The 27,244-nt window shown below is 38.2% G+C and overlaps 1 protein-coding gene across 50 annotated transcripts in view; it reads right to left on the reverse strand.

The window, feature by feature from the left end:
* The window catches only part of Dlg1 (discs large MAGUK scaffold protein 1), a 191,584-nt gene that overhangs the window by 86,671 nt on the left and 77,669 nt on the right, over positions 1 to 27,244 (reverse strand). For 27 of the 50 annotated variants that reach the window (XR_015632603.1, XR_015632604.1, XR_015632601.1 and 24 more), the window contains 2 exon segments: positions 14,123 to 14,221; positions 3,835 to 3,888 (listed from right to left, as the gene is read on the reverse strand). Coding sequence is in view for 40 of the 50 variants with exons in the window: in NM_012788.2 (NP_036920.2) it covers positions 3,835 to 3,888; positions 14,123 to 14,221 (153 nt within the window). In the remaining 10 variants the exon portion in view is untranslated. 50 annotated transcript variants of the gene reach the window in all.

Here is a 27,244-nt window from a genome sequence, read left to right on the forward strand (position 1 = left end):
AGAACACGAGGCAAAATACAGTGAGTTGCAGTACAGGAATGGAAGGAGGAGATGGGTTACAATACACATGTATCCTTCCTTGGTGAATTTTGCGGTGTCAGTGTAACTAGAAGTGTGTTCTGAACAAGAAAATCTCAGTCTCTTCCTTCTCTTCTCTTCTTCATGCACATGCTCTGGAAACTGCACATAGGGGCTTGCACGTATTTTTTTTCTTATTTTTAATTCAGTTCTCTAGCTAATATTAAGTGATCAGGATTAACAAGGTGATAATAAATGAGTTTTAAAAACACCTTGTAATATATCTAAAATCTCAAAACTAAACTCTTAAATCTTTTAACAGTTTAAAGTGTTTAACTTAGGGCTGGAGAGATGGCTCAGTGGTTAAGAGCACTGAGTGCTCTTCCAGAGGTCCTAAGTTCAGTTCCCAGCAACCACATGGTGGCTCACAACCATCTGTAATGGGATTCGATGCCCTCTTCTGGTGTGTCTGAAGACAACTAAAGTGTACTCACATAAAAATGATCATAGCTGGGCAGAAAAATTTACTACTTAATACTTATTTGGGAGCAAGAGAGGAGTTGAGACAAGATCCTACCATATAACTCTAGCTGTCTTAGAATTTGCTATACAGAAAATCCAGCTAGGCTCAATCCTTGAACTGAGTCCACCTGCTTCTACCTCCTCTGCTAGGAGTAAAGGCGTGCACCACTCCATCTAGCTACTACCTAACATTTTATACATTATTCTGTAAGAGCAGGGGTGACTCATTCCCTGGTAAATCTTGATTGGGGAACTGGAATTTGACTTACTTCCTTAAGATGAAAAAGCTATCGCATTAGTCCAAAGCTGAAATTTCCAACAAAAGGACATGAGAGTAAGACTGGGTTCTTAGCTAGCTTCTGGGGTGGTATATTTGGCTAGCTTTACTACCATTGCATAACTGCTAGGTTTGTTACCTACTCTGTCTAAAGACAATACATTTTACATAAAAATAAATCTGCTTTCCTTTTTGAAAACTAGAGATTTAAACAAAGATGGTCTATATGGTCAATATGGCCAATAAAAGCAAAACCTTAGGCACTCAGCCATCCTAAGCTTCCATAACTAGGAACACTGTATACATTGTGTTGCATTTCCCTTGAAGGGGAAAAGAGTGCTCTGTGACTCCCTCATGGGGAAAACAAATGTAAAGAAGTTTAAACATGAACCAAAATCACAGCCTTAGAATCTAACTGTACCTAGTTAAGGTGATGTGATGGTCTTCAAAGGCTCACATATATGAAAGCTAGGACACCAGTTGGTGGAACTCTTTTAGGAAGGACTATAAGGTGTGGCCTTGTTGGAAGAGGTGTGTCACTGGGATTGTGTTTGGAGGTTTCAAAAGCCACTCCCAGTTCCTGTGATTGTTACTATGTAAGCTCTCAAGTTACTGCTCAAGTGCTGTGTGCCTGACTGCCATCAAGCTCTCAATCATGGAGGTCACAGATTAACTTTTTGAAACCATAAACAAGTCCCCAGTAAATTCTTTCTTCCATAGTTGCCTTGGGAATGGTGTCTCTTTACAGATATAGAGAAATAATTAGGGCAGATGGATTGGCGCTTTGTGTGGGCATGTTCACATGTATGCAGGTACTCATGCTGGCATGATTTTGTAGAGGCCAGAGGACAATCCTGGGTGGTGGTCTTCAAATGTTATCTGCCTGGATTGTTGGGTTAAGGTCTTTACTGACCCGGAACTGCCAAGTTAGCCCCTTGGACCCTCCTATCTCTGCTGCTCCAGTGCTGGGATTACAAACACAGGATGATGCTGTTTTGGGACAGTGTCTCAGTGTGTTGTTAATTAGTTGGTATAAAACCATAGATGAGATCACAGAGATCTGTCTGCTTCTGGCCTTTCCAGTACTAGAATTAAGTGTGTCCCACTATGCTAACTCACCTGGCTTTATTTCACAACAGATTCAGGGTCTTAAGAACTCTTTTGATTGAACCATCTCCCAATCCTTGTTTTTGAAAGTGTCTCATTGTAGCTCAGGCTGGCCTCAAGTTCACAATCGCCCCACCTCAGCCATGAGTGCTAAAATTACAGATGTAGGCTAAACTATTAGATCCGCTGGCTACTAATATATCTTAAAAATGAATAAATTATATCTTGTCTTGAATCTTTCTATCACATCTCAAGTCACGGGGATTGTATAGAAGACCCTCAATATATCTTCCTTGGCATGAAAAATATTTTCAGTAGTATTCCATAAAAAGTTGAAACTGCAAGATTGTTGCTTGATATTTTAAAGTTCAGTGTGCTGGTATTTCCTCTAAAATGTGCATTTGTTTCCTTAATGATACTATAATTTTCTGTTAGATTTTTATAACCTATTAGCTAAAAGGGTTTAAAAATATACAATCACTGATTCTACTCCGAAACAAAGCATACTTCAAGAAAAAGAACTAGAGCAAGCGTGCCAAAAATATATTAACAAAGCACAAAACCTTGGGCTAGTGAGATGGTTCAGCAGGTACAGACACTTGCTGCCAAGGCTAAGGGCCTGTGTTCAGCTGCCTAATCCCTTAGAGCAGAAGGGTTAAAATGACTCTCACAATCCTGCAAATTGTCTATTGGCTTCCATGTAAAATTCCCCTCCCCTGCCTCTGTATCAGATAGATAAATGTCAGACACAGTCTCTCAAGTACAACGTTCTTCCCAAGTATTCGTTATCAGTGCAAGGGAAACACTGAATGGGTGAAGAGTTCTGAAGAGTGAAGAATCGCTCTCTCCCTCAGCTCCGCATTAAGTTTTCCAAGTGTTTTCAACCCCCCTCCCCGAATATGCTACACATCAGTATTTATACAAATACAAAATAAAATGCTTATTATATAGCTTGAAAATTAACTATAGATTTAAAAAATGGGTAAAAGGATTTCCTAAGACTATAAAAATGATACTCCACTAAAAATGAGCCCAACTGAAAGCACAGAGAGCACCCCTTCCACTAGATGTACAGGCGCCAGGCTGTTTGCCTCCAAAGTCATGGCTCTTTCAGAGGAACCTAGCTAGTAATCTTGAAAAACTGTATTTTTTAAGAAAGTAATTTTAGAGCTAAATAACAGCATTATAGCTAATTATTTCTTCATATGAATATACACAAACCAGCTTGCTAAAAAACCTAATGGTGCAATTAAAATTCTAAAATGACTGTGACTTATACAACTATTATACAAGCATTATATAAGTAACTACAAAAAAATTATTATGAGTTGGGGTAGAAAGATGGCTCAGAAGCTGAGATCACTGGCTGCTCTTCCTGAAGACTGGGTTCAATTGCCAGCACCCACAGGGCAGCCGGCAACTACTTGTAACTCCAGGTCAGGTGGGATCTTACATACCCTCTCCAGACATGGTGGACAGACATGCATCAAGCCACTCAAACATATGAAATAAAAATGAAACCCATCCTCTAAATTATTGAGTATGCAAAAGCAAGTTATTCATAAACTCACAATTAAGACAACTTATTGTTTAATTTACAATAGCAACCCAACAACAAGATAGTATAATTTCATTTATTACCAATTATGGATATGTTATACACTGTTAGAAACAAAAATTTTTTGAGACCAGGTTTCATGTCGCCCAGGCTTGCCTCAAACTCACCATGTAGCCCAGGCTGATCAATCTGCCTGTTTCCACAGCAGAATTACAAGTGTGCACCATCATGATGAAGGAGAAATTCTTAAGTAAAATTTATTATGGAAAACAATGCTGTGGTGTTTGTGACTACATCCCTTAACAACAAAAAGGGCAGAATTATTTAAGTCTGGTGGTGAACTAAAACTTACATAAGTTGGTGTCTCCAAGCTGTCTGTGTTGACCAGCACAGGAGGAGGATTTGCCTGTGAAGAGAGAATTGTAAAGTGTTAGTGTAGCAAGGAAACTAACGAGCTACATTACCACGTTCTAAATATTAACAGCGTAACAAAGACATGCTGTTAATTTTTCATTCTGTTTTTGTGAGACAAGAGCATTGTGCTGTAGCCCAGTCTGGGCTTGAACTTGTGATCCTTCTAACACAGCCTCCCAGGGGCTGTACTTCATTGGCTTGCCATTTCTAAAGTTACGCTTTTAATGACCTTTCTGCATATTAAACAATGCATTCAGGTGAGATACATTAATCAAGAGAATCAAATGAAGGGAATAAGGTATAACTAGTTATAACTGGGTTTGTTTCTGAGAATTTGTTATGTAAATGTATAAGCGTACAAATTTACATTTGTGTGACACACATGTGAACACATGCATGTGGAGGTCTGAAGTTAATGTCTGGAATGATCCTAGATTAGTCATCCTTAACATTTTTTGAAGTGCGCTCTCTCATTAAATCCCAGTCTCACTGATGTGGTTCCCTCGCTTTCTGCCTCCTAAATCCAGAAGGCCAGAATTACTGGCAGGATGCCACACCATCATGATTCTGATGGCTCTAGAGAGCTCAACTTTGGTGACCACAATCTTGCATGGCATCCTTTAACCACAAAGCCATCTCTTCTGCCTCTGATTCTATTTCTATCGAAACAGATACAAATATGAATTTAAAAAAAGTCCACCGTAGTCTTCCTTAAAGCTAATAAATATTCTTTAACAAAACAAAATTACTTTGCTGTATAGAAACACGGGTATTTTATTTCAAAGGATCCTATAAAATTTCCAATCATTTTATCAACCCAGGAAAAAAAAATTAGGGCTGGACAGATGGCACTGACTGCTCTCCCAGAGGTCCAGAGTTCAAATCCCAGCAACCACATGGTGGCTCACAACCGTCTGCAATGAGATCTGGTGCCCACTTCTGGTGTGTCTGAAGACAGCTACAGTGTACTTATATACATAAAATAAATAAGAAATCAGGAAAAAAAAAGAATCTCCTCAAAACAAACATAAAACTATCTGCCACACAGAGAAATCAGTCACAAATTTGGAGAAAATAGAAATATTTCTCCATGTAAAGACCCTAGATTTCTTTGGGCTGAAATTCCTGCTCTTTGCTGTTATTTTAGACTATTCACATAATAATAATTTTTTATAGCACACAAAACAAGTAAAACAATGAGCATCTATATAAGATTGAAATAAAAAAAACTGGTTTCCTGTTAAATTAAAATTCACTTTTTAACTGGATGATACTAAGGAATAAAATTAACTATCAAATCAAAACAAACTAGAAATGATAAATTCTTCTCAACATTATTTTTTCAGAATATTTAAAGATTTTTTTGTAAGAGTGCTAAATGAAAGATTTTAACTGAATAATAAAGAAGATTATCTTTTAAGTAAATTTCCAAAGAGAGATGCTTAAATGCTAATATTAATCCTGTAAAGAATTACACAGCGGGCTGGAGAGATGATGGCTCAGCAGTTAGGAGCACTGACTGCTTGCTCTTCCAGTGGTCCTGAGTTCAATTCCCAGCAACCACATAGTGGCTCACAACCATCTGTAATGCGATTCTATGATGCTTTCTTCTGGTGTGTCTGAAGACAGCTACAGTGTACTCTTCATATATATAAAATAAATAAATAAAATCTTAAAATAAAAAATACACAGCAATCTGAAGGCAGACAGATCTTTGTGTTCTAGGACAGCCAGGGCTATACAGAGAAACCTTGTCTGGAAAAAAACAAAAGAAAACAAACAAACAAACAAACACAATCTAACGACAAAAACCCAACTACACAGCACAGTTGTATGAAAACACATTGCAACAAAAGACAGTTTTCTTCCAAATATGTAACTGTGTTTTTGTTGTTTTGAGGCAGTCTCACTATTGCCCAAGAAGATCTGGAATTCTTCATGTAGTTCCAGGCTGGCCTCAAACTCATGGCAATTCTCCTACCTCAGTCTTCCAAATGCTAGAATTATAAGGATAAACCACCATGTCCAACTTTCTGTAAGTTACTTTAAAAAGCAAGTATTTGAGCCAGTGGGTCAGAGGCACCTCCTTGCACCACCCCCCCCCAACACACACACACAGCTGAGGTGGAGAATCTCAAGTTCAAGAACAGCCTGAGCTGCACACAAAATTCAAATGATACACTACTGTCAGCCAATGACCTATCTGAATGACCACATGATAAATAAGCATAACTCAGTTTCAGTTTGGGCTACAAGTACACAAGGAACCGTTTAAAATAACTTAGTAGTATTTTATCTACAAAGAAAACACGCACTACTACATGTCCAACCCTATACATACAGGCTAGCTTTGATGATTCCGTGATATCAGACATAATGAAAATCCTACCTATAAACTATTATCAAGCAAACTTAGGAATCTGAGACCTTTACATACAGTTAAAATGGCTCATTTCAGTGGCACAATGAGACTATTCACACCGACAAGTTTTACCTTACTCATGATACAGCTTTGCTGTAATCTGCCTGACCAATGTTAGAGAAGAAAGAAATGGCTACTTAAAGTTACAAAGGAAATTATATCCTTCAACAACTATGGAAAAAGCCATCTGGTTCCTTCTGCTTATCTGTATCAATCACATAATAGGTAGGTATTTAGGGAAATTTAATTTCCCTAAGTTATTAATATACTAACCATAATTATTGTTAACTACCTGCTAACAATTTGTCATCATTGTATATTTTGTCCTAATAATTTGTAACATTGATATACATACATAAAACAATTCAATCACATATTTATTTAAAAATTAAACAATGGAGAATAAGTTCTCTCTCTCTCTAAATATATATATTTACACATATATAATATATATGTAAAATTTAAAGAGTGACCATACCTGAAGGAAAACCTCAAAAACCATGAAACTAGAGGGGAAAAAAGCCATAAAAGTTCACATTAAGAATTAACTAAAAATTTAATCAGCATCTGGTATCCCTATCTATCGTGAATGAAGAAACACTAGCAGTTTGAAAGCACATGTCATAGTAGAGAGTAAGGTACTTTGGAATACTCAGCCCTAAGAGGGCTGCCTCCATACAATCCCTTCCCTTAGGGGTCAGAGAATCCCACACAAGAGAAGACAGAAAGAGTCTAAGAGCCGGAGGAGATGGAGGGCACCACCACCAAAAAAAAAAAGGGGGGGGGGGCTAAATCAAAAGCTTCTATGAACTCTCAGAGACTGAGGCAGTGTGCATAGGGCTTGCCAGAGTCTGCATCAGGTGTCCTGGGTGCATATTACAGCTTCTGGTTTCGTATTTTATATGGGATTCCTGCGAATGTAGAGAAGTGGGTCTGATTCTTATTCCTTCTCTTGGACTCTGTTTGGTCAAGTTTTAACGTGTATAATTTTTATTTGATATTATATTTTATTACTTAAAAATATAATTATAAAGAAAGAAAGTGCCATAAAAGGTCATTTGAATAAGAGCTTGCAAACATGAAGCTCAAATGGTGAAATGGTCTGACTATAAGTCATCTAGAGAGATGGTAAAATATAAGATGATATCAGTAAGAAGAAAATGAAAACCTCTATATTGATATGTATGTTACCTATCAACCTAAATATTTCTAATTTTATGTACTACAAGATACAGACATGGTACTGTTCTGTTTTTCCAATTCTATTGTATTGTAGTAACAGCAATGAATGAAGGAGCACGATTTGAGTGATCTGGAAGATATATACCCATAATGCAGACAGAGAAGCAGAGCGTCAAAGTTAAAGCTGCTCTGCCAGCAAAAATAAAGGCCAGGCCACTTCTCACAGACGACACGAAGGGCACCACAGAAAGGAAACTAGTCTTACAGCTGCAGTAAAAACTTAAGACGAAGTCCACACAGACTCTTGAGTGCTCCTCGTAAGTAAGGTTGCTCACTGCATGTTAGCTCTTCTCACCTTAAGGTTGTCAAGGTCTTATGTTGGCCAGAGTAGCCCCTTTTAGATAAGAAAAACCTACTTCCTACCTTGCACTTCCAAAGACACTATATGCCAAGACCTGGTCTAGGATCTCAACTTCATAGCTATTCAGCGACATTTGATTATATTAAACCATAATGAATACTAAAACTCTTTACCAAAGGATTGCATAAGGGTCTCAGAAGTAATATAAATAAAAACATCTCATAAACCATAGAAAACTGTACACAGTTATCTATCACTACTTAATAACAAATACAGCACTGTATATGTTTCAACATGGACAAGGAAGCCCCATCAATCTCTTAGAGGCTAGGGAAGGGGTACCCTTCCTATGGCAAATGATAGTCTAGAAAAAGGACTGACAGACGTAAAGAATCTGACCTCACAGTTAAAGACAATTAATTTTACTGATCTATTGAATGATTAATAAAGTATCTTGTAGTGACTGCTGCTATATTAAACTACAAAAATTCACAGAACTAATAATGCTGATAATGATGAAAAATGATACACAGTAAGAGAAGTTATAAAGTGGACGTAGTATAAGTTTTACCAACTAGTAGTATATCTAGGTAAAAGTATGAAACATCTTTGTACTATTTTGCAACTTTATAAGCCTGAAATAATTTGAAAATAAAGCCCAATACAAAATTAAAAAGTTTTCTAAGAAAATAATAAAAACTTTAGCCAAGTGTCAATATACAGTTACAAAGAAATTCATCCAGATAATATCACAGATGCTATTTTAAGATTACTCATAAAATGAAAATATATCGAGTTAAACAATACCACTGATCTAATAATTTAAGACTCAATTCTCCTAGGTACTGTAAAATTTGAAAGGTCTAGAGGTCGTAAGATGTTCTGCGGTAGACTAGACCTCTGGTGAAATTTCTTTCATACCACAATGAAATTAACTGCTAACTTTTCTCATATATAGTTGCTCTTGTAGGAAGTCAATTATGGTATTAGTATATACTTAAGTCTCCATGATCCACAAGGAGTATCTTTTGGGATGTTGTACAGGTACTTGAAAGAACTAGGTAGTAATATTGTAGAGTGTGTGTGTGTGTAGCATACCTATGAGGTTTAATCTATAAATTAATCACAGAAAGAGAATAAGAGTAATTAGTAAGAAATAGAACAAGTATAACACTATAGTAAAATAGAGGTTATGTAAAATTTGGCTCAATGGCTCCTAGCATTTTCCACTTAATATTTTTCAAATTTGACTGTAAATGAACTTCAGAAAACCAAATCTCAGGCAGAAAAAGGTATTAATGCAAATGATTGGAATAATTACCAGGAGGAAGAGGAAAAAGAGGTAGGGGAGGAGGGGGGAGAGGAAGAAGAGGAGGAAGAAGAAAAAGAAAGAAGGAAACCAAGTTATTGTAAAGTGTGTGTCCATGAGACCACACACACACACACACACACACACACACACACACACACACACACACACACACACAGAGGCATTGCAAGCACAGAAGGGGGAAAGAAAAAGGAGAATGGAAAGGGGGAGCAGGATGAGGTGTTGGTATTGTGTCTAAGCTCCACCCCCACAGCTACCTGGCAGCAGCCAGATATGCTCTGTCCCACAGTTGCCTAGCAACAGCCAGCTGTGCCTGACTATATAAGGGGCTGCTTGCCCCCCCCCACCCTCTCTTTGCTCTTTGTTCTTCCCTGATCTTCCCCTCTTCCCTATACCTTCTCTCCCCATCCTCCCTTCCCTCCACAAGCTCATGGCTAGCCTTTCCTCTCCTCTCCTCTTCTTCTCTCATTAAACCTTTCTATGTGGAACCATGTTGGCTTGGTGTGTTCTGTCTGGGCACGGGCTGAGATTTATACCCTAACAATGAGGGAGAGCGGGAGCAGAGAAGGAATGAGAATACATCCAAGAGCACAGTAGAGCAGAAGAATTCTGCCTAAACTTGAATTGCAGAACAGTGCTTCAAATTGACATAAACAAGTTTAAAGCATCTGTTCCGGCGTAGAAATATGCCTCTGGATTAAAAGACTAGAATGAAAGTGATGAGTGGTTGCCATCTTTGGCAGAAAGAACTATGTATGTATCATATGCTTTGGTTCATGTAGGAAACTGGAGCTCTGAAAAACCTGAGAAATTTCTTCCGCTCTCACATATCTGGAAATAAGTTTTCCTGAGGTGGGTTTAATTCAGACTATTATGTTCATGATGTTTTATTAATTTTATGTAGCCATTCAATGTATCTTACACTGTACCATTTGTTTTTAAAGTTCAAATGATAGGATCAACATACAAGCACTCTGTAAAATATAAAAGCATTCCACACAAAGAAAGAAAAACAACAAAAAGGTGTTTTGGGTTTTTGTGGTTTTCTGACCTGTCTGGAACTTGCTATATAGACCAGGCTGGCTTTGAACTCACTCTGAAGTATCTTCCTGCCTTTGCCTTCCCATTGCTAGTATTAAAAGAATGCACCATTTTGCCCATCTGACAATAAAATCTTTTAAAAAAAATCGGGGTTGGGGATTTAGCTCAGTGGTAGAGCGCTTGCCTAGGAAGCGCAAGGCCCTGGGTTCGGTCCCCAGCTCCGAAAAAAAGAACCAAAAAAAAAAAAATCATATATATCTATCTTCTTTCTTTCTTTGGGGTTATGACCTGACCCTCACAGTTACTATGAAATATGGTGACTGACTTCTCTCTTACAGGTAAGGGAGAAGCATAACATTCTGAAGTGTAACTTACTTGTGTGACAAAGACAGAACTAAACTCTGAATCTTTTGTCTTCTATTTCTGTGTTGAACAGTTTTAGGTCAATTTGACACAAACTAAAGTCATATGAGAGGGGGAGCCTCAATTGAGCAAATGTTTGCATAAGATGGCGCTACAGGCAAGCCTATAGGGCATTACCTTAGTTAGTGATTGATGGGAGAGCCCAGCCCACTGTGGGCGGGGCCATCCATGGGCTTCTATCAGAAAGCAGGTTGAGCAAGCCAGGAGGAGCAAGCCAGTAAGCAGCACCTTTCCATGGCCTCTGCATCAGCTCCTGCCTGCAGGTCTCTGACAATGTGGAAGTTTAGGCCAAATAAACCCTTTCTTCCCCAACTTGTTTGGTCATGGTTTATCACAGCAATACTAAACAGATTCTATTACATCCTGATGCCTCTAAAAGAACAAACTTAAGTTATACATTCTTTTAAAGATCTTTTTATACCACATTTTAAAGTGTTTACATTCTTTCATGATACATTTTGATCACCTTCTGTCCCCTCCCCAAGTTTTCCCATATCCTCCCCACCTCCTCAACTTAATGTGTCTCCCCTCCCTCTCTCAAAATAAACAAAACTTAACAAAACAAAAAGCCCAACAACCCAAGAAAACAAAATACCAGACAAAAAACACCAAACCATAACACCAACAACAGCAAAACCAGAAATCAATGGCATCCATTTTGTTAGTCAACTGCTTCTGAGTGTTGGACCTGCCCTGGAGTGTGGCTAATATACCCACTGTCACTACACTGGAGCAAACTTATTTTCTATCTCTCAACAGGTGTCACCTGCAAATAGCTTCTGGGACTTCATATCTACTTCTCTCTGCTGGGATTTTGTGTAGCCTGAATGTAATGTGAGTGATGTCACAGTCTCTGGATTCATATGGGCACCTAAGACAGTTTCCTTGGAATCATCCATTATCTCTGGCTTTTACAATTTTCTGCCTCCTCTTCAACACTGATCTCTGAGCCTCAAGGGGAGGGTTTGAGGAAGACATGCCATTTCAGGCCAAGTGTTTCCTGGTCTCTCATTTCTGCACGCTGTCCAGTTGTGTGTCTGTGCTAAACCCCATCTACTGAAGGAAGAAACTTCTCTGAGGAGGAGTTAACAATGACGATTTAATTTATTTTTCTTTAAGTGTGTGTGCTTTTGTGTGTATTTGTGAATCAAGTGCCTGTAGAGGCCATAAGAGAGTGTCAAATCCCCTGTAGCTGGAGTCACAGTGCCCAGGACTGAACTTGGGTCTTCTGTAAAAGCAGTATCTGCTTTTAATCATTGAGCCGGCCCTCTACTCTAAAGTACACATACCTTAAAAGAATATGCTTCAAACTTATTGGGAACACTTAGTGTTCTACCAATGTTTTACAATAAATGTGTTCATTTACTATGGAGGACAACCCTTACCTTGGAAAATGACAGCCTGCATCCCTATCATCTAAGGGCATCCATCAGCGGCGGTTAGAAAACAAACAGGGTATTCATGTTCTTGATACAGAGCCTCGTTGACCTTGTTTGTTTTGAGACAAGAGTCTCTAGGTAGTCCTGGCTGTTCTAGAGCTTGCTCTAGAGAACCTGACAGCTTTGAACTCAGAGATTCTTCTGCCTCTGCCTCCCCCAGCTCTGGGAACTAAAGGCGTGTAAGCCACCATGACTGGCCCCTCACTGACTTTTTTTTTTTTTTTTTTTTTTTTTTTTTTTTGGAAGCGGAGGACCAAACCCAGGGCCTTGTGCTTGCTAGGCAAGCGCTCTACCACTGAGCTAAATCCTCAACCCCCCCCCTCACTGACTTTTAAATTTGTTCATTTATTCTCTCTCTTCAAAAAAAGTTAAGTAGATAGTATGGGGGATTATGTGCAGGTACACCTTTTCTTTTTTTTTGCTGGGAAATGAAGTCAGGACTCAAAGCCATACCTCCTAATTAATCACTGAAGAATCTCTCAAGTCAGAACTACTATTCCAGTAATACAGATCTGCTAACAGAATGCTTCACTCCAAAGTGAACTATTACGTTACACGGCAGTAAGTGGTTGGACTGACTATAAACCTATTTATTTTTAACTCTAAGACTATGAGTAGTTACAGCTTACAATAATAGCAGGATGACACAGTGACACTGAGCAAAGTAAATGAAGGCAATCTAAAGAAAGGACAGCTTCCTAATTCAAACAGTGCAGAGCCTTGTACAAAACTTCAAGGGATTATAGCAAATTATTTTAAGATAAAAAGTGAAAGAAGCCAAGTAGAATAACCTTTGAGATCCCTTTTGGAACATGCCATACCACTAGACATTTACAAACACACTTATCTTTATCATGTTATAACAACTTAGATTGCTGATTGCTCACTCTCTGCAATATGGAAATAATATATATCTAGATTTATCTAGTCAACTCATGATGGCTTCATAATGAGTGAATTCTAAATGATTTCCACAAAATGTGAAGGCTCTACAGAAGTCATAGAATTAGTATTAGTCAGTCATTACATACTGAAGTGTCACTATAATACTAATGATTTATCCTGGAATCTCGCTCAATATGGCTATTCTGTTCTCGGCAGAGAGAAGCCCTAAAATGTGAGTGACCACAACTGTTCTCAGTTCCCTCTCAGTGGGGACTGTTAAGCTGTGATTACACTTACACACTATTGTTTGCCCTCCTAGATTTGTGTCACTCATCAATTTCAGCAAAAGTATCTATGAACACATTAAAATGTTACTGCAAGCCCTCAAGCTGAAGGTCATTAATGGTACACAATACACCCACTATTAGCTTATGCTGTGTAATACAACTGTGCTGTGAAGGCAATAAAGTATCAACAAACCACTTCCTGTAAACGGTAAGAGTCTAAAAATCAAAACTTATCAAATTCACTGATATTTAGCTATGGTTTTATTCTGTCACAGAACTAACAGAAGTTATGAAGATCGTGGAAATAGCTCCCAAAGACACAGAGCACCATGGCACACATCTATACGGGCACTCAGGAAGTGGCAGCAGCAGGACCACCAGGATCAAAGCTAACACAGACTACATGAGGCCTGTCCCTAAAACAGGAGCTTTCATATAATCGAGATACAACTTACTCTAGTAAATGTCAAGTGTTAACTAAGTAACAAAGGGCTGACTACTTCCCAAGGAGACAAATACACACTGACAAACAGTGCCATATCAAAGAATGGACTTGCCAAAGGAATAGGACCGTTAAATTTAAAATTACACTGATTTATAAAACTTTTAAAAAACACAGTTTCCCGTACAAAGGCATGTTAGCAAATCTCCAAGGACGCACTGCTCTGCGTTCAGAGTGCACTCCTCTTCACAGACTACCAAACAGAATGGCAAATGTTGAACCTATCGTAAATACCAACTGACGGCAAAGCAAATTAATATACTTAACAAAAAATACTTCGACAGTTTTAAAAGATACAAATAAAACATTGAAAGCAAATTAAATTGTTATAAAGAAAAAGAAAGCAGTAACAACCTGTGGTGTGGAGGGCAGGACGACAGGACTCTCAGCAGGGACTGGCAAGGCAGGGGTCACAGGGACAATGGGAGAGGAGGGAGGAACAGCTTCTGTGGGCTAAAATCATCAATGACAAAAATCAGGAAAAAACACCAAATAAAAGAAAAACAAACAGAAAGTTGTACCATAAAGATAAATTATAGTTCTCCCAAATAGTAAGTGACTACCTTATTAAGATATTACTTTAGTTAGTTAAATAATGAGACTGTCCTAATTATCCCAGCAACAATCATGGCATCAGTTTATAATGTCAGGGTCTACAATGAGGAAGGTCTGTCTGTTCTGTAAGAGGCATCAATAAAGACAATCACAGATACTTATGATGTGCTTGTTTTGTAGACAGGGTACTTTTCTAGCATCCAGAAGTTATTTGACTATTTCCACTTTTCACATTAAAATAAAAAATTATTAGTTTATTATACAAATAATGAGTTTACAAATCCAGAGAAAAATATTAAAAAGAAAATAATCCATCTATTAAAACTCTGCTACCAAGAACAATGATGTTCCTAATGTCTGCCTAATGTTTCTGTTAAGTCACTAACCCACTAACACTGGTTGCCTTCATGTGACAGAAATAATCTGGCAAAAGTGGAGGGGAAAGTTTAGGAAAAGTAATTTAACACTAAACATCCATAGTCTTTAAAACAAAAATGTCTGAGCTCTGACTTAGTTTAATTTACTCTCAAGAAACAACTTAAAAAAAAAACCATAAAACTTCTAAGGTTATTCTCTAGAACAGTGCTTATAACTGGGAAATTGTCTACTATCCTAAATATTCAAAGGTATCTTAAGTAACATTAACCACTAACATTAAATGTTCTAAAGCAATTAAAATAATCTATAATTGTTTATAATCAGATGCAATACTGCTTATAAATAAAATTTAAGAAAAACAGAAGAAAGGTTTGAAACATTAACTGATCAGGACTGAGGTTGTTCCCACTCTTGCTTTGATTCTGAATTTGATTCCTGCAACTGTTAACAATAAACGCATGGTGAGAGGGAGAGGATCTGTGCATTCCAACACAAAATAAATCATCTCTCATCAGCACATCTTTTGCAAGACAAAAAACAATGAACACGCTTTAAAGAGACTTTGACTCTCAGTAAGAATATATTAATTGTAAGGAGAGTCTCAGGACTCAGAGGGAGGGACCTTAGATGAAAGGCCCTACAGTGATGAGAGGGAACTTGTAGAGCCCACCTCAGCAGAAAAATGGCATCAAGTGAGGGGATGGAGTTGCCATCCCAAAGCAAAAACTCTGACTTGTAACTGTTCCTGTTTGAAAGAATTGCAGAAACAAAAATGGAGAAGAGGCTGAGAAAAAGGAGGTCCAGCGACAGGTCCAAGGCCTGACACTATTACTGAGGCTATGGAGTGCTCACAAAAAGAGGCCTACCATGACTGCCCTCCAAAAGACCCATCAAGCAGCTGAAAGAGTCAGAGGCAGATATTTGTACCCAACCAATGAGCAGAAGCTGCTGACCCCTCTGGTTGAATTAGGGAAAAGCTGGAAGAAGCTGAGGAGGAGGGCGACCCTGTAGGAGGACCAGAAGTCTCAATTAGCCTGGACACCTGAGATCTCTCAAACACTAGATCACCAACCAGGCAGCAGACACCAGCTGAGATGAGGCCCCTACACATAAACGGCAGGGGACTCCTGGGCCTGGCACAGTGAGAGAAAATGTACCTAACCCTCAAGAGACAGGAGGCACCAGGGAGTGGGGAGGTCTGGTGGGGACATCTTTGTGAAGACAGGGGTGAGGAGTAGCGGAGAGAGAGGTATGGGATGTGGAACAGTCAGAACCGGGAGGGGGTTAAAATCTGGAGGGTAAAAAAATTTTTTAAAAAAATTAACACTGATAAATGAACTAGAATTGCTAGACTCTGCTATTTGAATTTCTTATTTTCTTTTCCAACACATTTTTAGCCATTAGATTTAATGATGGAAAGAAAAAACAATCTCCCCTCCCCCAAAGAAGTAGAGAAGGGATGACATTTGCACAGCATTGTGATTATATACTTAATGTTATTAAACTATATACTTAAAAGGCTAAAATAAGGGGATGGAGAGATGGCTCAGGGATTAAAAGCACATACTATTCTTGCAGAGAACCTGGGTTCGATTCTCATTTACCCACAGAGGTGACTCCAGTTCCAGGGAAGCTGATTATCTTTTGCTGTAGGAAGCAGGTACATTGGCATACATCTAGGCAGAACACCCCACACACACACGTGTGTGTGTGTGTGTGTGTGTGTGTGTGTGAGTGAGGGGGGGCAGAGAGAGAGAGAGGTTTTTACGCTGTTACTTTATCACAATGGACAAAAGTACGCCATGAATTAAGAGGGTTCCTGACTGACTTGGGGCTTTAGCCATCATTTCTACATTTTCACTACAGAAAAGACTTCTGAATTTTATATTTGAAGCTTGGAATTAATAACTTAAATGGTAAGCAAGCACTTAAATCCCCTTTACTTAAATGCCTTTTCAAATGATCTATGACAAAGCACAGGGAAAGAATGAAATGGCTTTGAAGGAACTGTTGTTAGAACACCTGGATGTACACACTGTCCGATCAAATGAAAACGGATTCCTATTTTCAACCATACTGAGAGAAGTAAACAAAACAAAGGTTATAGAAGGTGATATGGTAAGATATCACTGCCTTTGCAGAGGAAGCAATTTCTTGAACAGAGAAGTACACATTGTTGGAACCAATGTTGGGTAAGGGATGCTATGAGCTGTGTGCAAGGAATGAGAAGAGGGGAACTGGGCCATACATAGGGTGTCATAGTTTGAATGAGCCAAGGAGTCAACATCAACATGGGGTCAGTGTGGGCACAGCATGAAGCTCAAGGACTCCAGTGGAGTACAAAAGCATCTGTAGGTGCTTGAGCAGGAAGGAAGGTGACAGCGATGGAGGGTTGCACCAAGGGAGATTTCACTCTGATTACAGGGGTCTAGAGAGGACAATGGGATCAAGATCTCTCATGTTAGAGAAAAGTAAAGTTGTCGATTATGAAGGGAGAGACATCAGCATGGAAGTACTGGTATAAACACCGTTTTCAACACATACAGAAATAAAAGCATAAATGCATTTCCTAGATTGGCCTCATGGAGAACAACTAGGAACACTTACAACCTCAAAGGCCTAGACATACACATATATATTTATATACATATACAAGTATATATATATACATACACACGCATACACACACATTAATTACACAGATCTTGATTTCTAAATACCCACACTGGAATAAGAAAACAAAAGAGAGGTCCTTAGAGAAATGGCTGGCTCCAGTGCTAGAATTCAGTAAGTCCAAGTAAGTACTTCCTGCCTTAGCATGAGTGCCCAGTAGAAAACAGTCGTCAAAGAGCCTAAGAGAAGCCTAAAGGGGAAACACCCGAGACTCACAATAATAGTTGTATTACATTAGTTAGTGTTCTTTTGCTGTGACATACCATGACCAAAAGAAACTTAAGGAAAAAGACATTTATTTCCTCTATGGTTCTGAGAGCTGGAGTCTACAATGACAGGAAGCAGTGACAGGCTGGCAGGAGCAGGAAGCTGGCCGATCTCATTTTTCATCCACACACAGACATTCAGAGACCCTCAAGTGGAATGAGGATACAAAGCCTCAAAGCCCCGCTAGTGACACCCTTCCTACAGCAAGGCTGTATCCACCTGAGCACTCCGCAATCTCCCCAAACAGTCACTGAAGAGCAACAGGGGCATAAAGCTCATACTGTATAAACACGAGAATTAATAAACACAATGCATTGCCTTGAAATAAAATGCTAACAGAAAGTACAGAAGAAGTGGTGGAATCACAAAAGCATCACCTGGCAGCCATCAGGTTTACTTTCAGACACAGTAGTGGATGCCTAAACTACTTCTTGGTGTTGCAAAGTCAATACTCGATGAACATCTGAATGGGATACACACACGAAAGACAATACTCCTCAAAACCCTAACCAGGATAAACTCTCTTAACCACCTGCTCGGAGCTGACATCACCAGTAACAGCACAGACTGAAGCTAAGTATATCCAAGAGGTGAACAGCAGCACTCACACTGCTGATTCTTCCTTTTTTTTTTTAATTAATCATTTTATTTGTTTATATTTCAAATGATATCCCCCTTCTCAGTTACCTCTCTACAACCCTCCCATCCCATCTCCATTCTCCCCGCAAACGCAATTAACTGGATCTAATCAGACAAACCCAAACTAAGAGATAATGCTACAAAATAACTGGCCATATTCATCAAATTGTGATAATTATGATCTTAAAATTATTGTACAATCTTTATAAGTAACTTTATTGTAGCATGGCTAATATAATCTATATATTTTAATTTTTATTGTGTATGAGTATTTTGGCTGCAAGTATGTGCGCCACATATATGCACTACCTGAAAGAGGACAAAGAGGGTGCCAGATCCCTTGGAACTAGAGTTACGAATGGACGTGAACTGCCGTGTGGGAATTGAACCAGGACCTTCTTGAAGAGCAGCCAATGCTCTCAAACCACAAAGCCATCCTTCTAGCCCCAACAGTACTTATTTAATGTATGCAATCTGAAGTGCTAACACATGAAGCTTATGAGCACAACGAAGACTGTGGATGTATCTACCATCTCAGAGTCCTGGTGTGTTTTGTTACTGTTCTAGTTGAGTTGTATCAATCCCTTGGTAATGATCTAGTAGGACCAAAGCAAGAGTTACAGTTCATGTGAAATTAGTCAAAGCTATACGGTCTCCTCAAATTCTAAAGCCAAGCACAACACCCACACCCCCCCCACACACACACACGTGCGCACGCACACACCAGTTGTTCCCCACATCCCTTATGACAAACCATTACCCTTTTTATGTTACATTTAAACTCCATGCACCCTTCTTTTTCAGAGCCTGTTCTGTTCTAGAATCTATTTTCTTTGGAAAGGATCTGTTTTAGTCAGGGTTTCTATTCCTGCACAAACATCATGACCAAGAAGCAATTGGGGAGGAATGGATTTATTCAGCTTACATTTCCACATTCCATCATCAAAGGAAGTATCTAAATACTGTTTCTTTTAAAAATCCTTAAAACGACCTATGACAACTTATCTCACAGTCTGTAAGCCACCTGGAGTTAAGAAGTCTGTGGAAGAACATGTGCCCCTACCTCTTCAGCATGCAAACGCTTATCCAAAAATGACCTATCAACAAATAAAATATCCAAGGCACAAATGATAAACAGTAACAAATCCATTTAAGTCACCTGAAACAAAAACACAGCCCTAAAAAACCTAATAATCAAATAAAAGTTGATGAGGAATGACAAATACTCGGTTTTACAAAATAGAGCAAGGCTATAAGGATCTGGGTACTTGTGAGCATGTGATGAAGTGCTTAGGAGCTGTGTGAGCGCTAAACTGGAAGATGTCAAAGACAACAATGCATCAGCCTGTATGTCTTAAACAATGAATTTAGGTTATTTTCAGAAGAGTGAATAACAGCATTTTAAAAGTTAACACTCTTTATAACCACATGTAGGAAACAATGACCCTTGTATCATTCTTGTCCTGCTCCATTTGTATCACTCGGTGAGATCAGTTCAATCAAAACCTGTTATTGTTTTTAAATATCTTGGTCTCATGACTAGCAACAGTCTCAGTTGTTTCTATCCATAGCAACACCACAGAATCATTAGCCTCTAAGGCTGCCTTTGGAGACTTGTTTCCATGACAACAGAGGTTATAATATTAACACTGTCTGAAGGAACACTGCAGAAAATTGTACATTTCTATAAAATAATTGGATATGTTATATGTTGTCAAGCACTTTTGAAAAAATATCACATTGGCAATTCCCTGAAAGATGTTTAAACTGATTTAACAAAATTGTACTAATTTTCTACATAGGTTTATTTTTTAATACTAATTTACGGTCTTTAATTTAGAAAACCTGCACCCAAGATGTAGATTCTTATGTAACTTGAAATATGTGCACACCCTCGTTATGACAATGCAGTACTGACCATCTCTTTTAGGCATTCAACTACATATACGTATTGTGGGCCTAGCATAACCTGACTGGCAGCATTGGTGAGAATGGGCACAAGCAGTCAGTTAAAAACTGTGAGTGTAGAGTTAATGTACCCTGGGAACCGATGGGATGTGAGGACTTAAAACTACTACCACAGCTAGACATGGTGGAGTGTGCCTCTGGCCTAGCACTTGGGAGGCAGAGACAGGAGTACCTTTTCTCTATGAGTTCCATGGTCTACATAAAATGATCTCAACAAAACAAAACAATTCCCACAATTGCAACTAAAACTTATTTCCTAGATAATAATCAGACTTGGACATAAAAGAGCTGTAGTGCCATCCAGATATTTATTTTTCTTGCTAATTACTTATTAATAATTAAGCCTTTCAGGACTGAAAGAGATTTGCTCAGTGGTTTAATACTTGCTTAACAAGCATGAAGCCCTGCATTTAAAATGCAAGTTTTCAGTAATCAAAAGATAAAACATAAAATCAAGAGATAAAATAACAAAAAAATGATTTTCAGAATGTAAAACTGTCAAGGTAAAACTACAATACCAAGAAGCTAATGTTTATATTTTATATTAACATGCTTCATATACTCAGTAAAATAAACTTAAGACTAACCAAAAAACATCAAGGTCTAAAAATATACTGTATTTTCAAGAAAACTTTGGTACCAGTATAGACAACAAAAGTAACCACAGCAGGCCACTGCTAGTGACTAAGGAGCTTGAATTTGTACATGGCACAGTTAGAATTCTTAATCCGGGTTCCTTGACCCTTTGTTTAAAGATCTACTATGCCATAATGAGGCGTGCTTCTGATTAAATGTCAAAGCAGCTACTTAAAAGAAAAAAAAAAGAACCAGGACAAAACCGCAAGCCTTTTGAATGTTTGCAGAGGATAAAATATAGCAAAGTAGATTTATACAAACTCCACTTGGGAATTACTGTATTCAAGAGAGGATCAATATCTGCAGGACAAAAAGGTGTTTTTCATGGTTTAATATTTTTCTTATGATTCAGACGCCCTTTGCCACTGTCACTGCAAACACATTACATCTTTAATATAAACTTGTTTAGCTAAAAAAAAAGTATTTCAACCATGTATGACAACCATGTCTGAGAAAAGTGTATAAAAGCAGACATATTTTTAAATAAACCATAAAAGATATCAAAATACAAACTTTTTTTAAAACTTAAAATAGCTATGAAAAACAGGAAAATAGATCTAGAATTAATTCTATTGTAGAAGCATGGATGCAAAACTTTATATTTACAAAGATAAGTTAGCTCATGAATTTATTATTTCTAGTTGCAAGAATTCATAAAATTAAGGTAAGATTCTGATCTCTTCATTAAGAAAAGATGTTACTTTATATTAACATTCCGCTAACAACCTTTAAAAGGATGATTCAGTCATCACTGCAAATTTAAAAGCGGAGCCTTAAAGACTGAATTTAAAGATATGGTTACATAATTAACATAGGGAGGCTATCAATTGCATATGTCTTTATTTTTGGTAATTTCACAACTGGCTGGATAAACACGCACCTCCATAGGCTTCCTTACTTACCAAGCTGAAGTAGGTCCTGAATGCTTAGTGATGGCAGCTGCTCTGTTCTCCTCACGACAATCCTAAGTGCCCAGTGGGTCAGGCTCTCCTAGCCTTCCAACATCGTGATCTCACATTCTCCCTCCACTTACACTTCAGTACACTGACTTGCTACTCCATACCTTTCCACTTGCTAGTTACTTTTCTTCCCAGAATGCTCTTGCTTAGAAAGCTACAGCCTCGAGTCTAGGAATTTTTCACTAACAGTGAAGGTAATATATAACACTCCACTGATATGTCTCATATTTGCTTTCCAAAATACTCTTAAAACAATTTCAAATTTAAAATCTTTTATTATAGTAGACGGTTTTACAAAGGATAGAGGATCCATTTTAATTTAAATTCCAGATTATAATCTCTAGTTATTTTCTGAAAACCACTTAAAAAACTTGTACTCTATAATAATCATTATGTTTTCAGCCTGATAGCTAAATTAATAGACAATCTCACAAATACTGATACCCCAAATCAAAACCCTGTTCAGAAATGGAAACAACCTGGTACTTTAAAAAAAATTTTTTTTAATTATTTTTATTTTATTCTTACAGGTGTTTTACCCGAGCATATGTTTATACACCACTTGGAAGCCTCGTGACCGAAGAGGCCGGAAGAGTATGCTGGATTCCCGGCAACTGAAACTACAGGTGGTTGTGAGCTGCCACGTGGGTCCTCTGAAAGAGCAGCCATGCTCCTAACTTTTGAGCCATATCTGCTAAAGATGCATGTAGTGACAATGTCTTTTAACAGTGTTAGGACTCCTTTTAAAATTCTATAGTTCTATGTTTGGAGAGATGGTTTGGTGGTGAAGAGCGCTGGCTGCTCCTTCCAAGCCTGGAGGCCAGTTTCCAGCATCCACATCATGAAGCTCACAATGTGAAGTAACTCCAGCTCCAGTTATCCAACATCCTCTGCAGGCCTTCACAATGACCTGAACACGTCTGGCATGTATACACACACACATATTAAAAAAAATCCCTGGTTGTCAGAAACGATGGTCAATTATGCAACCTTCCATAAGATACAACCACTGTCTTTGTTCACTAATTTCTATGTAACTGTAAAATGATCACATCAGGAGGTATACTTAAAAGTTTCTTTAACAAGGTGGTAATTATAGATTACTGCTTTCTACATGATCTGAACAATTACAATCATTTTTACCTTTCTCAAAAATTCTAAAATTATATAATAACATTGTTGGGGATTATAATATAGCAAAAGATCTTTTAACAAGTGTTTTAAATGATAAAGATTTAAGTTCATCACATGTAAAGTATAATACCTTACATACTTTTCCTTTTTTAATTTGATTTATATGTGAAAGTGTTCTGCTTTCGTTCATGTTAGTACACACATGTGCCTGGTGCCTGTGCTTTTCATGTTTTTGCTTTTGTCTTTTGAGACAGGATTTCTCTGTGTAGCCCAGCTGTCTTGGAACTTGTTATATAGACCAGGATGGCCTCGAACTCAAGAGATCTGCCTACTTCTGCCCCGTGAATGCTGGGAAGGGCACCACCACTGCTAGCTAGCCAGTGCTTTTGACTGTTGGTCCCCTACTCACATTTTTTTTTCTTAGAGGGTTTCTAACTACTTTGGCAATATACACACTTTATCTTACAAAATCTTTGGTGTAGATGTGCCAATTTTTAAGCCATAGGTCTACATAAAGTTTGTGAAAATAATAATGACCAAATCATATTTAAAAGCTCCTTTCTTCCTTTTAGTCATTATATGTTAAATGGAAATAAGCACCTTTATTTATAATGTTTATAAATACATTCACTATGCTAGGCTCTAGAAATATAAAAGAAAGTGTACATCTTTTATAGGACCAGCCCTATGTGCTTACAGTTCAGCAGATGACAATGAACAAAACTGTGTTAAAAACATGCAGTATAATTCTTAGAAGAGTAACACTGCTGGAAAATAAACAAAAGAGCCCAACTGGAAGCTAAAAAAGCCTGAAAACTCTGTAGATATGTGGTTCCATCCTTTTTCAGAGGTTTACTTTAAAACTGACTTTAAAAGTTAACTTTTAAAATTTACTCGAATATATTAAAATATATAAATGTGAAATGTATTTCTCTTAGCCTATTTGTCCTTGACAGAAGGGCCAACTATATCAAGACATTATATAGAAGCTGCACAGATGAAAACTTACATAAAAATTTTCCCATTTAGTTCTCCAGACTAAGCCAATCTAAATTTAAGATAACAAGTTTGTATTTTTTAATAGAATTTAATTTTCAAACCAGATTTAGGTTCACAGAAAACTGAATGTTGAGTACAGCAAGTTCTTGCATACCCTCGGCCCACATATGTGTCAGCCCACCCACGATCAACCCCCTGCACAGAGTGGTATATTTGTTACAGCAGATGAACCTATACCAACCCACAATCATCACAGAGTCTAATCTATGCTGAGTTCACTCTTGCTGTTGGACATTCAATCCTTTTCCAAGCATGCAATGGCATATATCCGCTATCACAGAACCACACAGAATAGTTTTGCTCTCTTCTTAAAAAATCCTAGGAACCACAGATTTTTTTACTTTTTGACTTCCCCAAATGTCACAGGATTGGGATAATGTGTATAAAGCCTTTTCAGATTGTTTTCTTTTCACTTAGTAATAAACATTTACTACTATTTCTTCCATGTGCTTCGTGGCTTAATCTTTTTTACTGCTGCATACTATGCCATTGCTCTATTCACCTACTGAAGTTCATCTTATTTGCTACTAGGTTTAGACAACGATAGGCAATTACAAACATCTATCTTCAGTTTTCTCTGCACCAATGTTTGCAATTAATTTGAAGAGATTCTAATGATTATCACTGCTGGGTTATACGGTCAATGATGTATTCTGTAAAAACTTCGATGCTGTAAACACATACTTTTGTGTAGTAGCTGTGATTTCCAAAGTCTCCTGCTGCACCAATAATTGGTTCCTAAATACTAAACACAGATAGGTGTGCTGTAAAAAGAGTAAGACAAATAGAAGTAGAACATATGTCCCTCAGTAGCACTCCTGTGAAAGGGTGAACATTTTCAAAGATGAGTCACGATATTAATCTTACAAAGCTCATGGCCTTGGATAAGGAACTAAGAAATAAATATTCTTGCCCACAGTAGTGTTTTATAACCAGGTAAACAGACTAATTCTACCCTTTTATCTTGGAAACTGCCCTACTCTTGATCAGACTCGGCACTGCTGCCACAGTTTTAAAAGGCTGCCTGTTTATTTGATATACATTCCAGTTTGGTGCGAAGGAACTGCATTACTAAATATAAACTACCCCCCAAAGATAAAGACTCTTCCTTCCTTCTTATCTGGACCAGCTTTATGAAAATGGATGGATAACGAGGTTGAACTCTAGGATACTCCAAGATGAAGATGTCTTGGTAGGAACACTGACACCAGTGGTCTAGATGTAAGTCAGAAGATAATTGGATATAAATAGGCAAGCACATGCCCATTTGCCTGGAAATGCGTATTTATACTGGTTGTCCCACTTTAGTTATTAATAGTACCCTCTCTCCATCTAAAGCCTATGAGAGTTACATAGACACCCCGACTGTGAGAAAACCAAAACATTTTCTCCCTGGGGATTTCTTCCTCTCTAGCGGGACAAGTAAGAAAGGAGTTATCAGGCAGAGGATCAGATCAATACTAAGTGGAGAGATTAAGACAGAAATAAGACAGGTAAAAATCTGCACTAGCTCTTCTGAGTACAGGTTGATTTGCCTGTTTCTCCCCTCATTGAGTAATTTTTTTGTTACTGTATTTGTTACGTTGCCAATAATGTTATGGAAGCTGAGGATTAGCATGACGGTAAATAGAGAATCCTACCTCCAGGGAACTGCCAGGCTAGTAACAGAACACACTCTGAACTGCACCTGTACTCATTCAGATGCACACATACACATGCACACACACACACACACACACACACACACACACACACACACACACACACTGAAAAATAAATATTTAAAGCCTTAAGTGTAAATAAAATTATAACAACAAAAATCAGTCTGTATGTGAAGACTGAAGAGAATTCTAACAGTAAAATGGGATTGAGGTCTACAGGAAAGGTATTACCCTGATAGGTGGCAGGGAAGGGAGCAGAGTGAGAAACCTAACCTAAACCAAAAGCCAACAGGATTCGCTCTTGTCTTGGAAGTGGAGCAAAAGTAAAGCAGGCAATTCCACAGGTTGTCTTTAGATTCTCAGCATACAAAACAACAGGAAATAGGTTAACCTCTCATGGGGCTGCCGTGTATGTAACTCAGTGACAGAGCACACTTATTAGTACGGGCAAGAATGTGTACTTTCTCTCCATCAAAGACCACAACAATAATAACAAAGAAGAAAATGAACAAATGAAAAATTTAAATGAAAACAAAGTCAATAATAATGATGATGAAAAAATGATTAAATTATCTTTTATGCTTAACGTAAGTGGAAATACTGGATAAATAGGAAACTATGGTTACAAAGCCTTGTGTAGAGGAATTAGCTCTGAGCTGAAGACAGAAATCTTGATGACGGCACAAGGCTGGACTGGACAAGAATCCGACACTGTACCTGGCAGCACGAAGAAAAAGGAAAGCGCTGCAAGGGAAATGAAGCCAGGAGAATGTCGGGAGCATCCAGGGGTCAGAGGTGAAAACCTTCAAGCCATCATCAGCTGTGTTACATCATCCACCTAGGAGGTCATGTGAAGAGAACAGCCAGCCAGTGGATGTGATAATGCACAGGGAGGTTTCAGTTGTTTACGTAGTGAGAGGTGTGTCAGCTCACGGAAATTAGCTAATAGACAGGAAAAGGAAAATGACAGTGAAGAAAAAAAGGTATCTGATGAGGCCTTGAATAATCGAACAGGAGACAAGGGTGAGCTTTAGGAACAGACATTCGCTTAACACAGAGGAAGATTATCAACTCAGAATGACGCAGGAGGCGGATACTGCGGGCTTAATGGGCAGCTTCCAGAGCTGGCGAAGAAGGCAAAGCTGCAGTTAAAGCACAGATGCTTCCGGTCAAGTGGTGGGAAGTGGAAGAGAGCTGGGATTATGAAAAAGTTTGAGCAAGGCAATGAGAGATGTTATGAGTGGCAACAGGCAGTAGAAAATCATTGGTCCCTGGGATCTTAGGATGAAAACTCATTGTAGTGAAAGTACTGAACGAGTGAGCTGAGGAGAAAAGTGTCAGTCACGGGAAACGCCTGCATCCGAGGTCTAAGTGATATGGTGAGTGGTGTCGAAAAGTCTTGAACACAATTATTTGAGTGGATTGTTCAAGTGACAGAAAACCCAAGATCCCTATGGGTAAAGTATCAAAGGCAGAAAAGTCAAGATTTTAGGTAGATTATCTTATATATATAAGATACTGAAAGTCACTAAGAATGATTATACAAA

Source organism: Rattus norvegicus, chromosome 11 (genome assembly GCF_021556685.1).
Source record: "Rattus norvegicus strain SHRSP/BbbUtx chromosome 11, alternate assembly SHRSP_T2T, whole genome shotgun sequence".
Lineage (NCBI taxonomy): Eukaryota > Metazoa > Chordata > Mammalia > Rodentia > Muridae > Rattus > Rattus norvegicus.